At 39.9% G+C, this 16,932-nt stretch overlaps 1 protein-coding gene across 1 annotated transcript in view; it reads left to right on the plus strand.

The window, feature by feature from the left end:
- The first annotated feature begins 882 nt into the window (after nt 1–882).
- LOC126092263 (threonine-rich protein-like) overlaps nt 883–16,932 on the plus strand; it is an 86,344-nt gene continuing 70,294 nt past the window's right edge. The window contains exon 1 of the mRNA XM_049907778.1: nt 883–971. Within this exon, the coding sequence (XP_049763735.1) occupies nt 936–971 (36 nt within the window). The 5' untranslated portion in view covers nt 883–935. The remainder of the gene's footprint in view (nt 972–16,932) is intronic.

Consider the following 16,932-nt stretch of genomic DNA (forward strand, 5'->3'; position numbering starts at 1 on the left):
CTGGAAATAAAATTGCTGTGAAAGTAGTACAACCCCTTTGGGCGAGGCTGGGCGTGAAAAACTATTGACATAAAAGCTTAACTCAGAAACGCGTGGAGCAGTTTCAGCCAGATTTGGTAAATACACGACTCATTACATGTTCAAAAATGATGTGGGGGTAAGATATTCCTACTGACACTAGGGGTGGAGGTGGAGACTATATGGGGCGACATATAAAAATGTTAAAAGACGACTTATTGGTATTTCTGCCCTGTAATTAGCTGGCTTGAAATAATTTAAAAGTACGAAGCACAATCTGAGTCTGATTACAAGGTACTAGTGGCAGAAGTACAGATACTGCGATCTTTTGTACATTAATATTTACTCACTTCATTGTGTTAGTTGCTATTTATCTGCATCTAACAGTCTTCCCATAAATATGTCACATAATTTACTACCTGATGTTTTCTGCATGATCGTAACTGCACCGCTAAGTGGACTACGCCTGTAAGTATAGACGAACTATTTTGCGTCCACACTTCAACTGACCTTTTTGAGGGGAAACTTGTCGTTTGTGGGGAATAATGTTCTCGAAGTGTCCTTGACTGCGCCACCCTATACTTCAGCACTACGAAGAAGCAACTTTTTTCCTAAGTGACTGTTATAATGAGTACTTCACATGTCATGGCAAATGTGGAACTATATCTCTAATTATATCAGATCCGTATCAATATAGAAATTGGATAACATGATATCGTTTTGTCAGAAAAGAGCCCACTGTTCTGGAGAAGTGACGTGGAGAACTAATTAGCTACGTAGTAAATCGATTGGTCAGTTACTTCAACGGAATCAGATAAATTTTTCCATCGAGTGTTTAGATATCATTCTGTCTCATCACTGTCTTATTATCGCACACATACTGTCACGTGCTCGTGGGTCGCACACGCTGCAGCAGAATGCGTAGTTTGTTGCTTGCCTTCCCACTACTTCTGGTAAGCAGTATTTGCTGTTTTCGTCACGTGCCTATATTTTTAACACTTGGACGAAAGTCTCTTTCTTCTGAACGATAAATGTGAATTCTTTGTTTCCATTCACACCAAACTGATTACTTTTCTGCCTAAAATTGTCTAGTGTGAAATCTACGTATTTTAATGTAGATCAAAACGAATCGATGAGCTTCACGGTTCTGTGAGTTGCTAATTGATGTATCCATTTTTCCACTGCGACACTCGGCCGGTAATACATTAAAGTTAAAAGAACGGATTTGTTGATAAATATCGCCAAAGTGGTCACATCACGCTCACGTAGATCATTCTTATACATTTTTGCACAGTGCTAAGAAGTCTGAATATTTTGAGAAATGCTCTCATTGTAATTATACACGCAGGAGAACGGTGATTCCTAATCAAAATGACACCCAGGTAGGAAAACTTTATTAAGGCTTACAATTCGAGCTTTCAAGAATGGTGTCGCCTATTATATTGCGATTCACAATAAATCAACTTGTTTATGTATATCTAAAGTACTGGATAATAAAAAGAAGAAGGTTAAAAGACCTTTCAACTTGCGGTCGACTGAACCTCTGGACTGAGATATTCCGTAAGAAAGATCTAGATCCTTCCTTATAAAATTTTGATAGAAAACTTTATCTGGCAATTTCTTTTCTTTCTTAAATCTGTGAAGCAATTTTAAATTTTCATGCCAAATTCAAGCCAACGTTATAAACTCAATCCTAGTTAGGCCCATTAACCTGTAATCTAAATCTCTGATGTGTGCTACAAATATTTCTTTCTAAATTTCTTCAAATGTTCATTTGGAGAGCCGGCCGCGGTGGCTGTGCGGTTCTAGGCGCTTCAGTCCGGAACCGCGCGACTGCTACGGTCACAGGTTCGAATCCTGCCTCGGGCATGGATGTGTGTGATGTGCTTAGGTTAGTTAGGTTTAAGTAGTTCTAAGTTCTAGGGGACTGATGACCTCCGATGTTAAGTCCCATAGTGCTCTGCAGACATTTACTGAGTATTATCACCAAAGAAGTTAAATGTTAGCAGACAACATTCGAAGAGATGTAACACATCTAGACTGTAGTAGAAACATACAGTAAGTAACATCTTTGCAATGAAATAGTAAAAACTGAAAAGTACATAAATAACAATGGAGTTGACAAGAAAACCTTTAGCACAAAATAGGAATAGCATGCCTACATAACAGTTTCTATTAATAAACAAAACTAATAAAATAAGATAAAATTAGTACTAGACAAGGTTGCATCAAGGTTTCATACCTCTTGATGCAACCTTGTCTAGTACTAACTTTATATCTTATTTTATGTTTCTACTTCAGTCTAGATGTGTTACTTCTCTTCCAATGTTGTCTGCTAACATTTAACTTCTTTGGTGATAATACTCAGTAAATGTCTGAAGATGGCCTTGTAAGCAGAAAACCGGCTATCAATAAAAGTAATATTGTAGAACAAAAGCAAACTGGTGCTTTTCATTTATTAGAATACAGAGTAACTGAAGGCTTTGCTTCTGACTTGTGTAATAATTGTGAACATCACAGTTAGTTTGAAACGTTTTAGTTGTTCAGTACAAAAAACGTCAGCGAGTAGACGTACTGACTTGTGAGCGCCAACATCCCAAGTGTGTTGAATAGGTGTCTACAGCATGTACGATTTGAAACACCACAGCTCAACCTCACATCTCGTTTTTGTATTTTAAAAACTTTTTCTAGTTTTGCAGCATCTCCCCAGAATATTATACCATACGAGATAAGGTAGTGGAAATATGTGAAGTATGACACCATTATTGTCTCTCTGTAAACATAATGTGGAATAGCTCTTAGCGCAAAGAATGCGGAGCTTTCATTCCATCTTAATTTATTATTCATTTGTATTCCTAGAAAACTTAGAAGTTAAGTTTCATTCATTTTCTGACGATTGATCTCTATTTGAAGAGCTTTAGCTTGTTATTTGCTGTCTAAAAACTTTATTAAATTTATTTTCGAGAGAATGTTTGCTGTAAAACACTTGTTTACTTGTTGCGTTATTGTTTCAGCTGTAATCTGTATTGAGGATTTCATGTCTTTGATCGAGATACTTGTATCATCAGCAAACATTACGATCTTTGCATTGTTACTTATTGATGCTGGTAGGTCATTAAGGCACCCTAAGGAGATCACTGATTCAAGAATCGAGCCTTGCGGAACACCGTTTTTAATAGTTCCACACTCTAATTTTGTTGTTTCACCTGAACCTTTTAGCACAGCTCTTTGTTTTCTGTTATGTAAGTAGGATTCTACCTAAGCTAATGTTGGTCTTTGATGCCAAAGTGTGAGAGCTTCTGTCCTAATGTGTTATGTTTTACACAGTTAAATGCTTTAGTGATAGCAAAGAAAATCACTACAGAATACCTTCAACAGTTTAGTCTAGAGATGTATTATGAATAAGGTTCATTCTTAACTTAGAGATTTATATCCTACAAGTTAATGTCAGTAGTCTGAAAACCAAATATTTCTCTCATTTGGATGTGGGATGTGTGTTGTCAACATTTTCACTGTTAAGGTATTGGAGCATTGGCAGAACAAGAGAAGTTTCACGAAAATATTCAGCGTAAGAAGCAAATAATTTTTGGAGGCTATCACTGCTCCTAATATTCGTTTGAATTCAGACTCAAGAAAGTTCTCATGCTGTCAGCTTAGCTCTCACGCTAGCTGCTTTAATCTGTATAATATCGAGCTGTATGAATTCAGCTTTCACATCTACCGAAGGAGGGAAACTTATTATCTGAATCCCTATACCAGCATTTTTTGACGAGAAAAAGGAAATAGATGGAAGGTAGTTTGCTTGTCTTGCTTTTTCACAGGTTACGTGTTTTTGGTTCGAGACCCTACCTAGAACGCTTTGGACATTCCACGGTAACGGCCAGTCTCTGTTGAAGCAAATGCAGAAAATTCCAATGCAAAAATATTGAGGAACAGATTCTTGTTTCACTCATGCACGGGTGTGAACATTCATGGGATAAGGAAACTTCGTAATCTGAAGAATAATGGTTGTCTTTGTACACTACAGTTCACTACGAGTTGCGTATCCTGCAACAGCTTCCAACAATAAATGCTACCATAGTACTAGAACTTTAGAAGCAGGTGCCACAATAAAACTTCCAGAAATTAACACATTCCTAATACCGGGTGGTTATAATTAAACTTTCCCTATTTAATACTGTATAATATCGGAAACTAATTACCGCACGAGTACGAAACTTGGTAGATTAATGTCCAGACTATGGGGTGCATGATTTCCACGCGTCACAGCACAACCGTTCCGTTCCAAGTATGGCCACCAGGCGCCGTGATCAGTCATCGTGATTCGTAGTCTCAAACACCTGACCAGTCGCAGTGCGCTTGCTGACGTGTCAACATGAGCTTGGACAAAAGGAGCAGTGGTGAAGCTCTATTATCAAAACAACAGTAACGCTGCAGCTGCACTTTGAGAATATCGTCGTCTGAAAGAATTAGGGAAGGGTCCTACTTGTACACCTGCTGTGCGGAGCACGATGAAGAAGTTCGAATCAACTGGAGAACTGAGCGTCGCTCTGGGAAGAGGCCGACGACCGGTTGCCCCATAGGTGGTTGATGAAATAGCCGTTGCTATGGTAGACAACGCTGCGCGCAATTTCCGATAGTCAGGCAAGCGTGTGCTGTGTCACGACAGTTGAACATCCCGTGGTCCACTGTACGGAAGGTGGTTCGAACCACTCTCAAATGGTATCCGCACAAGATCCACATCGTACAGCAACTTGCACCACAGCACGCACAATGTCGTGTTGACTTCGCTCTCCACTTTCTCGCAGGGATAGAAGTTGACGAGGGCTGACCCAGGACCATCCTATGGACAGACGAAGCTCAGTTTTCTCTGACAGGTGAGATGAACTCACAGAGTTCCCGAGTATGGGGTTCTTCAACTCCGCTCACTGCGCATGAAGTTCTTCTGTATGCTGTATTCACGGCTACGTTCGTCATTGGACCATTCTTTTTTGAACAGGCTGGCGCTCAAGGAGCACAGACGTGCAGTGTGACTGGGCAGCGTTACTGCGATATGCTTCGCCAGCACGTCACATCTGCCCTACCGGAGAGTGACGCTTTGAACTCAACAGTTTTCATGCAAGATGGGGCCCCACCGCACATCGCTCATGAAGTTCACCTGCTTCTCCGAGACATATTTGGAAACGATCGAATTATCGGCCGATCGTTTCCAAATGCTTGGCCAGCACTATCACCCGATCTGACTCCCTGTGATTTGTGGTTGTAGGGCTACCTGAAGGACAGGGTTTACCAGGGGAACATTCACACACGTGCTGATCTGAAGCCCAAAATATCAAGAGAGGTAGCCAGCATACTTACGGACATACTTCGTTTTGCTGTGCAGAATGCAATTCTGCACTTTGAGACTCTTTTGGTCACTGACGGGCGCCATATTGACCCCCTTTTGTAGCAGTAATGGTACCGGTATGTAATGGTATGATGTACCGTAGGAGCACATTAAAAGTGTTCGATTGAATTGATTCTGCATTATTTCTCTTCCCCATGTCCCTCACATTAATGTTACCAAGTTTGGTACTCGTATCTTAATTAGTTTCCATGTTATAACGTGTTATATAGGGAACCTTTAATTATAACCACCCGGTACGTTCGCAGGATCCGCAAATGAATTCAGGAGGAAGATTTCACTTCTCAACAGGACTGTTGTCCATTTCTCTGTTACCGAAATGTCAGCGGAAACAGAATTAGAATCTGCCAAAAAAGCTAGGGAGGATACACAGGGCAAGAGGATAATGCGTTTATGGGGCGGCCGACTTCCTCTGTAGGTTTAAGCCTACACGTATTGGAAATGGCTCTACGTGCCTCAACGTCTTCCCAACACACACGCTCTTCGCAGTAGCGTAAACGAATATTGATACTCTGAGCGCCTTGTCAGCACGAAAGAAACAACTGGGAATATGCCTCTCTTACAATCTAAATTTTCATTCAAGTAATTCATTTACAGCATTTATTTAAAATATCAGTCATCAAGAAAATATTTCTTCCCACTTCTTGCGAGGATCCCTTGTTCTAAAATAGCCTCTACCGAGAGCCGTGCACTGTCATAACCACTTCGGGTTTTCTAAAGAATGATGTGGGGCTTCCATACTTTGCCAAGCAATTCTATTTCTCACCACTTCCACAGTCTGAGAGCAAAATTTCTCTTCTTGTCCAAATAATTTCTCATTCGGTCTCGCAATGTTGTGGGGAACCCGTTCCAGACCTTTCCTCCACAAAAAAATCTGAAATGGTCATCGGCAAACGAACTACACTGAAGCGCCAAAGAAACTGGCATAGGCATGCGTATTAAAATACAGAGATATTTAAACAGGCAGAATACTACACTGCGGCCGGTGACGCCTACATACGACAACAAGTGTCTTGCGCTGTTGTTAGATCGGTTACTGCTGCTACAATGGCAGATTATCAAGACTTAAGTGAGTTTGAACGTGGTGTGATAGTTGGCGCACAAGCAATGGGACACAGCGTCTCCGAGGTAGCGATGAAGTGGGGATTTTCCCGTACGACCGTTTCACGAATGTACTGTGAATATTAGGGATCCGGTAAAACATCGAATCTCCGACATCGCTGCGGCCGAAAAAAGATCCTGCAAGAACGGGACCAACGTCGACTGAAGAGAATCGTTCAACGTGTCAGAAGTGCAACCCTTCCTCAAATTGCTGCACATTTCAATGCTGGGCCATCAACAAGAGTTAGTGTGCGAACCATTCAACGAAACATAATCGACAGGGGCTTCCGGAGCCGAAGGTCCAGTCCTGTACCCTTCACGACTGCACAACACAAAGTTTTACGCCTCGTCTGGGCCCGTTAACACCGACAACCACATGAATCCATCGACACTGTCTGTCAACAGGGGACTATTCGAGCTGGTGGAGACTCTGTAATGGTGTGGGGCGTGTACAGTTGGAATGATATGAAACTCCTGATACGTCTTAATACTATTCTAACAGGTGACACGTACATAAACATCCTGTCTGATCACCTGCATCCATTCATGACCATTGTACATTCCGACGGAGTTAGGCAATTTCAGCAGGACAACGCGACACCCCACACGTCCTGAATCGCTACGGTGTGACTCCAGAAACACTCTTCTGAGTTTAAACACTTTGCTGGCCACCAAACTCCCCAAACATGAACAGCACTGATCATATATCGGAAGCCTTGCAACGTGCTGTTCAGAAGAGATCTCCACGCCCTCGTACTCTTACGGATTTATCGACAGCCCTGCAGGATTTATGGTTTCAGTTCCTTGAAGTATTACTGAAGGCATTAGTCGAGTCCGTGCCACGTCGAGTTGCGGCACTTGTGCGTGATCGCGGGCCCCTAAACGATGTTAGGCAGGTGTACCAGTTTCTTTGGCTCTTCTGTGTCTATTACTGCGAAGTACGTTGGCTAAGTCAAGGGGCATGCCTGGAATGATTTTTCGATTTAAATCTCGCAATTGTTGAATTTATGAAGGAAAAAGGAGTGGAGGAACGAAAATGAGAATATCTGGAATAGATTGCAGACTTCGTATTTTAAGTGGACTTGATTACGCACTACCCACAGTAAAGCATCCCAAGATAACTTCTTCCTGATTTGATGGGGATGCATTTAAAAAGAAAATCGTGTTTAAGAAGGGACAAGTTCTGTCAAAAACAATCCAGTTTCCTAAGCTCACTGGCGTTAAGGAAACAGTGAGGATTAAAGAATTCATTGTGGTTTTGCAAGAATTAATACGATAGATATATAAAGATTTGAGGACACTGTCAATGTTATATCTGTTTTCGAGCTGTTTTCGAGACCGTTTGCTGTTTCACTTGAAAGAAAGCCCCTGTGCATGTGCGGTTGTAACTGGATGACCTTAGAGGTAATTCTAGTTTTCATAACAATTTTTTTTACGTTAAAACTGTCCAGGACATCTACATTACTTTTCCAAGTCTCCATAATGTTGTTGCAAAAATGCTACAATATTTCGATCGACGTATTTGGTGATAGATCTTTTTTTCGGTTATGAAACTAAATGAGCCACGATTACGTGGCAGCTTAAGTGCGAAACTCTGTAAAAACTGTCAGCGTCTGTCCGTATGCCGACAGTTTGTACCAGGTAAAAATTCTACCACTTCTTCAGCCCGTAAAAATTATGAATACTGAAAACTCGTTTGTGATCTTTGTTGCTGAGAAATCTGAAATCGTATGCAGTGTTCCTGTTCTGCCATTTGAATGCAGCATGTTCGCTGTTTTCCCCTCTCTCCCCCCCCCCCCCCCCTCCAGAACTCACGCACCCAGACAGTACAGCGTAGCAGTGGGGGAAATGTGAAGCGCGGCTGAGCACTTTGACACTCGGCCCGAGAACGGTCCATGAGCCAAAATCTTGGCCAACTGTGGTGTAGGGCCTACACAGGGAGAAGATGTACTTTATGATCACCACAAAAGATTTAAAAAAATACAGATTTCGTTAATGATCGTTAAGTTTCATACACAACATACTTTTTAAAGATACATAGGTGTTAAAAACGTGTAAGGTTTTGAGGACAGAACAACAACTGTGTAGGCTGTAAATATTTTTGGTTTAGTGTAGCAATCTTATCACAGAATACACGCTTTTACATAGTTTACAATGTGACAGTGGTACAACAGTTGTCTAACGAATGCATCTCTTCCTCAGAAAGTGAAATAATCTTAAACAGAACAATGGTAAATTTTAACTACAAGTATCTTTACAAAATTATTCTTACGACTACATCATGATGTTGGCCAGTACTACTATAAATTATCCGATTCCGGTTCAAAGTTTGGTACTATTTAGGATCACAATCAAGTCTACGGAGGATGGTTAGTTTTGTGACAAGTTGAGCAAAAGATTACCCAAGGTCTCTCGAGTTTACAGTGGACACAAGCTGGTGAACCAGCAAGTTCATGCCTCTGCTCGCGGTATTTACCTTAGTTGCGATGAGCTGTCGTCTGCATGGCTCTCTCATCCTCTGAAATTCCTATAAAAACTAATAAGCCTTTGCTGATTTTTCCAGCAGAACCTCTCGCTATGTTTCTCATTATGCGAGAAAACATGAACTCATCTCTAGTCTTGGAATACGGCGATTTGCGTGCGCATGCCTGGAGCAGCATGCATATTAAAATGCCCTCTCAATCCTTGCAATCCTTGCAAGAACAATTAACTAACTGGCTGGTTCATTTCTCCACAGTTGGGGCTCAACGACGCTACAGCTAATATCTAGCTGAATGTCAGCTGCAGTGAACACAGTGTTCACACAAATTTCTTCTCTGCATCACACAGAACGTCATGCGCCCCATTCCGCACTGGACGCCAGTTCAGAGAAGAGTCCACGAAAATTTCACTCTTGTCTTTCTCGTAGCCGGACTGTGTCTCCACCTGGGTTCTTTCGTTCTCCACGTCACAGCTTTTTTCGACGAATAGGAGCGTTCCTCTTATTTTGTGGAAACTCTCTCTGTCAATCGCAAGAGCCCTACCATTAAACTGCATCGAAATATCGGCACTTTACTCCTTACTAGTTCGTTTCCGCCCATCGGACGTTTTGTGCCCACTCCAGATGCCTAAAAGTTACAAGCGTCCATCACATGTGTACCACTCGCTGTTCACATGATAAACTGCATCACTGGTTTTGTTCGTATCCATTTGGAATTATGAAATGCAGTTTTCTAAAGCTTCTTTCTGTCCTACTTCTGGTGGCCCGTTACTTGCTCTCCAGTATGTGTCACCTGTCTGGTCGCTGACTCCCACCATGGGATGCCCCCTAAGAGGTTTCGTGGTGCCTCCCATGCTGCGGCCTCTGCTTCTGGCAAAGCCTGCTTCCACATAAAAGGTTTCCTCTCGCTGCTTGTGTCACCTTCTGTTCATTGACATACCTTATATAGGAGCGGTGTGTTAATACCGTCGATTGAGTGTCATCCCTTTTGCATTAAAGACTTTTAGGCAAATCTGCTCATTACCACCGAAGTAAGTTAGGTGTCATATTCACCTTCCCGTTATGATTTGTGAAGTTCTCATGTAAGGTGCGGAATTGACCTTCATTTAATCTGCTACGTTACGTATCCTGCTCCTTCCACATTCAATTTTGCACTGGGTCAATCAATGGTTGAGAAATTGATTGAAGTCAGTGCAAAATTGTTTGCAACTGCTGACTGTAGCAACTGACATGTTTACTGAGTTACTTCCTATTTTAATATTTTGTACGCCTTAATCAGTGGTTCGATCTAGTCTTCTTATCATTCTGTTCTACATTGTATTTGATTTCATGTTTGTGGATGTGAGCTCGTAAGTTATGCTCATTTTTCTTTCAAAATTTAAAATTCTTTCTAATTTCCCGATTTTTATACAATTATATTTAACTAATCTAAGGTCCTTTTCCTTCAATATAGTTGTCCAAATTTTAATTTTAATTTATATTCAAAGAATTTGAGCTTGTCTATCAATTTGTGTCATCCCTAAAATTTTAACTTTGAGACTGATCTGTATTTTGATTACCTAATTTATGTTAAATGACAATGGATATGTATTGAAGTTGAGGAACCCTTCATTTAACATTATCATCACCTTTTTCACTATTTTTCACTTTATCTCCAGCTTTCATAACAAGAATAAGCTAAGAAAGTTTCATTTCTTACAATAAAGCTTTATGATCTATATTAAACTCAACTGAATCATTCCCATGACTTTGCAGTATTCATAAACATGTTTATATTCCCCAAAAAATTTTAAATTTACATATTATAACTCTACAAAAATTTCCAAATTTGACTTTTACAAACATATTTAAGTTCTAATCCTACAAATTACTTTACAAAGTTTAAACTGACGTCATGGAATACCTAAACCCATTCATATGTATATATCCTCTATTTTTGACAAACATGTCACACATTAGAATCTTAATCTCCCATGAAATGTTAATATTAGCTTTTCTTAATTTAAACATGTTGAAAAATATGAAATAAAAGGAAATATTATTGATATGTCAAGATTAAAGTTTTGAAAACGTTGCTGATAACAAAGATCTATTACTAACACCTAAAAGTCTTCAATTTTGTTTTGTTTGGATAGTAGTCTGTCACACACAGTTCTTTCTCCTACATCTTTAACATGGTTAAGTGAGATCGTCATTTTTTTAAATGTGTTTCGACTTGCCTCCGTAGAACACGGAATGACGGTCGGCCGTGTGCCTCGCCGCGTCTCTGTTGAGCATAGAATGACGATTGGCACGCGCCTCGCCTCGTTTCTGCTGAGCATGGGATGACGGTCGGTAGAGAGAAAGGTTGCTGAAGGTCTGAGCATGTTGTGAATGAGTGGTTGCCTTTGTTCCATTTTTCATGTGCCCAAGGTGACTTTGTTTTGGAGATCCGTTTTTTTTGCAACATAAAACTTTTCTTCTTCATTCGTCGAATCTTTATGTCGGTTCATCGTTGGTCTATTCGTCTCTAGGTATTTATACGAGTATGACATCTAAGGATGTTGCAATTTGCCATAAGGTATATTGGATATTTATACTGCTAGAACAGTTAAATTGGATTCTCGTTGTTAGGTTAAATACAATAACGGTCTTGTATGGGAAAAGATTTGAAAAGGTTTCTTGATCTCTTCTGGTCCAGACTCTTCCTTTTTGCTCTTCCTTCTTACAAAACTTCTACGTGGCATCTTCTGTTCTTGGTACACCTTGTTGTATTCTCACTTGTGTCTTCGTTCTTCTCTCGACTGAATTGACGACCTGTTTAATCTCGTTATCGTTTAATCCGTTCTTACGGTGTCTTCTTTGAAATTGTTGTGTATTCTTTTATTGTATTCAGATGTTCATCTAGATAGATTGGACAGCCTTCCGTCGTTTTCTTGCTTCGTCCCATGAGTATTCAGGGGTTGTTTCGCAATTGTTGAATTCCGTATGGTCTGATAACAGTTTCAGCTATTCTGCACGTTGAGTTACAGAAACTCATCTCTTCTTCTTCCTGTGGTGAATTTAAACACTTGTTCGTCCTTGCTGTAATATGACCGCCTCCATTCCGGTTCAGTGGACATCCATCATCTCTCTATATGCTGCTTTAAACAGTTCGTGATAGAAGTGCCAAGTATATAACACTTTCGCAAATCTCTCTATATGCTGCTTTAAACAGTTCGTGATAGAAGTGACAAGTATCTAACACTTTCGCAAAACCATTGTTATAACGCTTGTATGTGGCTGTCGTATGAATAAAGCTCACGTCAGGGTACATGTTGATTGTATCCAGGATGCGTCATAGCTCTCCAAACTTTTCCCCAGAGGTGTTATCCTCTTGGACCGTTGCTTCCGCCAAGGCCTCTTCTGTCGCCATCTTGCAAGGTGACGTACCAGGCGCTCACACTCAGCGTCCCTTCCCCTCGCGCCTAATCGCTCTCCCCAGACCTACTGTCGATCTGGCCGCAGTGATGCTGCACCTTGTCTGCTGACTGCATATCTAATACAATATTTGTCCCTGATTTGATTATCTTACTTCTCTTATATCCTCACCTACTCTCTATTTCACATGACATCATTATTTATTTTATTATAATTCTCTCTACCTTAAATTACGCTACAACTTCACAAACATTAAAATTTTTAATAAACTTTACAAAAGTTATTATTTACTCAATGAAAATGTTTTTCTTATCACTATTTTTATTTATTCATCTCTTCTCCCCATTCTACTTAATTTTCGTCATCACGATGGATAGTAAGAGTGACATTAATGGCGATGATGGTTAGTAAGATAGTGAATTCCTTCCACCACCTCATTTTATTATTCTAACTACAAGTACTTCATATTATTTTTGAAAACTTCACATCTTGGCTCCGACTCCCGCGTCTTTTTCTCTCAAGCTCTTCTTTTTGGCAATAGCTGTAACAGAACTTCAAAGTATAAAATACATCTCTTCTCTTTTCCTATCCTTTTCAAAAATGTTCTCTATAGCTCTGTTGCACTATTTTAAAGCTTAATTTTTTTTCTCAATTGTACTTATCCCTTTCTCCTCTTTCTCGATAGTAAACTTTTATGTTCCTTCCTTTCGCCATCATACTCTCCCTTACTGAAATCTTTTCTGGGCTAATCTTACTTCCTACTGTTTACCTCCTTCCACGAAATAACATGTTTCTTTCTTAGCTTAATAATTAAATTCTCTTTCCTGATTATTACCTCCTAACTACTTCTTATATTTATTTCACTCATATCTTTATTTCAGTATCAGTTTGTGCTGTCTTCCACAAATCACATATGCTTCACCTATTCCTCCAAAATATCTCCTCAATTATTTGTTCATCAATCTCAACGGAACAAATTAGGAATCACTATCTCCTTCTTACCTAATTCTTTATTTCCTTCCTACTTCTTTACCACCTTTCATCCACAAAACTCAACTTCATTCTCCTTTACACTACGTCTTTAAGAGAGAATCTACTACTATTTCGTCCAACTATCCACATGCTGATCTCTACCTACCTCCTATCTTTCTACTCATTCCCCAGAACACATTTAGTTTGTAGAAGAGTTACTTTAGTTGTTACTTTCCTGTCTTTTCTTCATAATTTCCTTTTACCTTCCTACAAAATTTGCTTTATTTATTTAACTGAGATGAGTACAAGTTAAAAGTCTTATATACGTGTGCATTTTGTTATCTTTCATACTCTTTGATTTTTGGACATTTAATACAACTAAATTCTCGTGTGGAGTCACTCTTTTTTCTTTTGTTTACCCTTTACACAGTTTCAAATGACTCACATGGTGCAACCCCAATGACTTTTCTGTTTTTGGATTAATCATTTCGACTGCATTATCATGGACTACTTTACTCACTTCCATGGGGCCTTTGTATATAGAAAAGAACTTATGGCTTTGGTGTTTTTTCCTGCTAGAGAGATGGTGGGTTTTTACTAGTACCTTTTGTCCTAGTAAAAATACTCGTGAGTTTGTTGTTCTGTCAGCTCGGTTCTTTCTCTTTAACGCCGCATTCTTCAAATTGTTCAGTGCTAATTTTACTAGATGCTGATGATGTCCTCTGGGTACTGGTGGGAATTTTATTATTTCTTGGATTTTATATGGTGCTGATTTATTCTTCAGAATGGTGATTGGAGGTAATAACGTACTGCTATGTGGCGTTTCGTTTATAACATTTTGGAAATCAGACAAATGTCTGTCCAAAGTATTATGCTGCTTGCTACAATACAAACGACAGAGGGTTCCTAAATCTTTCATGGTTTGTGCAGCTAGTTTTGCTCTTGGCTTGTATCTGGAAATATAAATAGGTTAAATTTTATGTCGCCGCAGCGTGTTTTGCCATTGTGCCAAACAATATTGTGGTCCATTGTCCGATAGCATTTTATCGACCCTACCAACTTGTCGAAGGAAATCTCGTGCAAGCACTTTGCTTTGCTTATGCTCCTCCCCGTTGCTTTCTTCAAGGGTGTAAACGTCACGTATTTTGATGTTAATTCTAGAACAACCAAAATGAATACATGCCCTCTCTGTGTATGGGGTAATGGACCCATGAGATCTGTTGCTGGTATGTGTCTCAATTTCTTCGGAACGATAGGGAACATTGATGGTCTCATTTGAAAAGTTACATGTTGAGCTCTCTGGCATCTCTTACGTTTAGCTAGAACCTGTCTGATTCTTCGCTCCATATCTGCGAAGTGACAAGACATTTTTAATTTTAAAAAAACATTTCTTAGGACCAAAATGGCTGTTACTCAGATGAGTGTACCAAATGTGTTTATTTATCAGTTCCTGTGGTATACATGCTACCCATAAACTTGTATTTGTGTTATGTCTGTAGAATAACACATTGTGCCTTACGAGATAGAATTGTCTAATGTCCAGTGATTGTTTTTTCACTTAATTTTAATCTTGGCTAGGTCTGGGTCTTTGCCTTGTTTCCAGCCTATCTGTTTTAATGTATTGGTGACGTAATTTTCAAATCTCACATTTTTTAGGTAATATATGAGCGCTTGCTCTTCTTCCCTTATTCCTCACTCTGCTTTTGTTAACTCCTTCTGGCAATCAGGAGAGATATCAGCTTTGACATTTGATGGTCCAGGCACGTAAGTGATACGAAAATCATATTCCTTCAGCGTTAACATCCACTGACCTAATCTTCCTGGCAAACATTGGTTTTTCGCCCAAACGAAAAGTATCTGAATCTACGAAACCCCCATACTATTGCCAACGCTTCCAACTGCGTGATTGAATAATTTTTTCACATTTAGTAAGGACTTGACTAGTGGAAGCTATTGTCTTTCTTATCCGTTGTCCGTCAACCTCATATTGTTGAAACAGTACCACACCCAAGCCCGTTTTCGCACTGTCGGTTGCCATACAGGATTCCTTCATTAAATCGGGATGGGCTAAAAGTGGTGCCTTTACCAGTAACTTTTTTTAGTAGCTGGAACTCCTGTTCTGCTTGGTCATCCCACACCCGGGGCATCTTTTTCTAGTCAATGCACATAAACGTGGGGTAGCAAGGGATCCTATACAAATGAATCTTTTGTAGAAGTTAATGAGTCCCAAGAAGCCATGCAACATCTTTCTATTAAATGGCCTACCTATGTTTTGTATCGCTTGCAATTGTTAGGGTTAGGTTCAATCCCTTGTTCCGTGATAACATGGCCTAAAAACTCAACCTTTTTATTCCCAAAACTGGATTTCATTATGTTTACAGTTACTCCATATTCTTTTAATGTCCTTAGTAATTTTTCAAGCACCTCATTATGGAGTTCCCATGATGGTTCAAAATGGCTCTAAGCACTATGGGACTTAACATCTGGGGTCATCAGTCCCCTAGACTTAGAAATACTTAAACCTAACTAACCTATGGACATCACACACATCCATGCCCGAGGCAGGATTCGAACCTGTGACTGTAGCAGCAGCGTGGTTCCATACTGTAGCGCCTAGAACCGCTCGGTCACAACGGCCGGCTTCCATGATGGCTCTGCTACTAAAATATCATCAACATAACAGGTGAGACGCTGTTGGAGTTCTTTGTCCAACACAGTCCCTAAACCTCTTACAAAAGCAGCAGAGGATATGTTCAGTCCGAAAGGGAGTCTTTTGAATTGATAACTTCGTCCAAATGTGACAAAAGCCGTATACTTTCTGCATTCAGGTGTTAGTTCTATCTGCAAAAAACTAGCTCTCAGATCAAGGGAAGAGAAAATCTTAAGTCCAAAGAATTCTTGTAACAGCTCCTCCAATTTTTCTGGGTGATCGTTCTCAGGAATGATAATAGAATTTATCTGTCTTGCATCAATTACTATCCTAATACTCCCATCCTTCTTATCTATAATTTCCAAGGGACTGTTGTATGTTGAGGTTGAAGTTTCAATACTGTCATCTTCTATCATCTTGTGTAATTCTAAATATACTTGTCTTCGGTAACACAATGGAATAGTGTGAGGTGGTACTCTAAATGGCTTCTGTTCTTTAACCTGGAATTCATATTGAAAGTTCTTAATGGCACCAGGTTTTGGTAGAAACACCTCGACATTTTGTCGTAATACCCCTTCTAATTCGGCTTTGTCTGTATCTGAAATATCCCTTTCTTGTCGCAAATTATTATCGCTCTCTTGATGAATTTCCACCATTACCTCGTGATCTACAGGTATTGTTTCTTTCGCCCTCCTATATCGTGGTTGTCCCTCCTCCGATTGATTCAGATCCATTTGCATCTCTTCATGTCTGAGTTTCTCTTCAAAATTAAGACGCACCTTCCCGAGCATCATATACCCTTCGCCCACATTGAGTGTAACTCGATTTTGACCCATGAAATCGGCTCCTATGATTATGGGTACAGAAAGTTTTGGCACAATTACCATGTTCGCTGCTATTTCATGCCTC

Source organism: Schistocerca cancellata, chromosome 7, assembly GCF_023864275.1.
Source record: "Schistocerca cancellata isolate TAMUIC-IGC-003103 chromosome 7, iqSchCanc2.1, whole genome shotgun sequence".
Classification (NCBI taxonomy): Eukaryota; Metazoa; Arthropoda; class Insecta; order Orthoptera; family Acrididae; genus Schistocerca; species Schistocerca cancellata.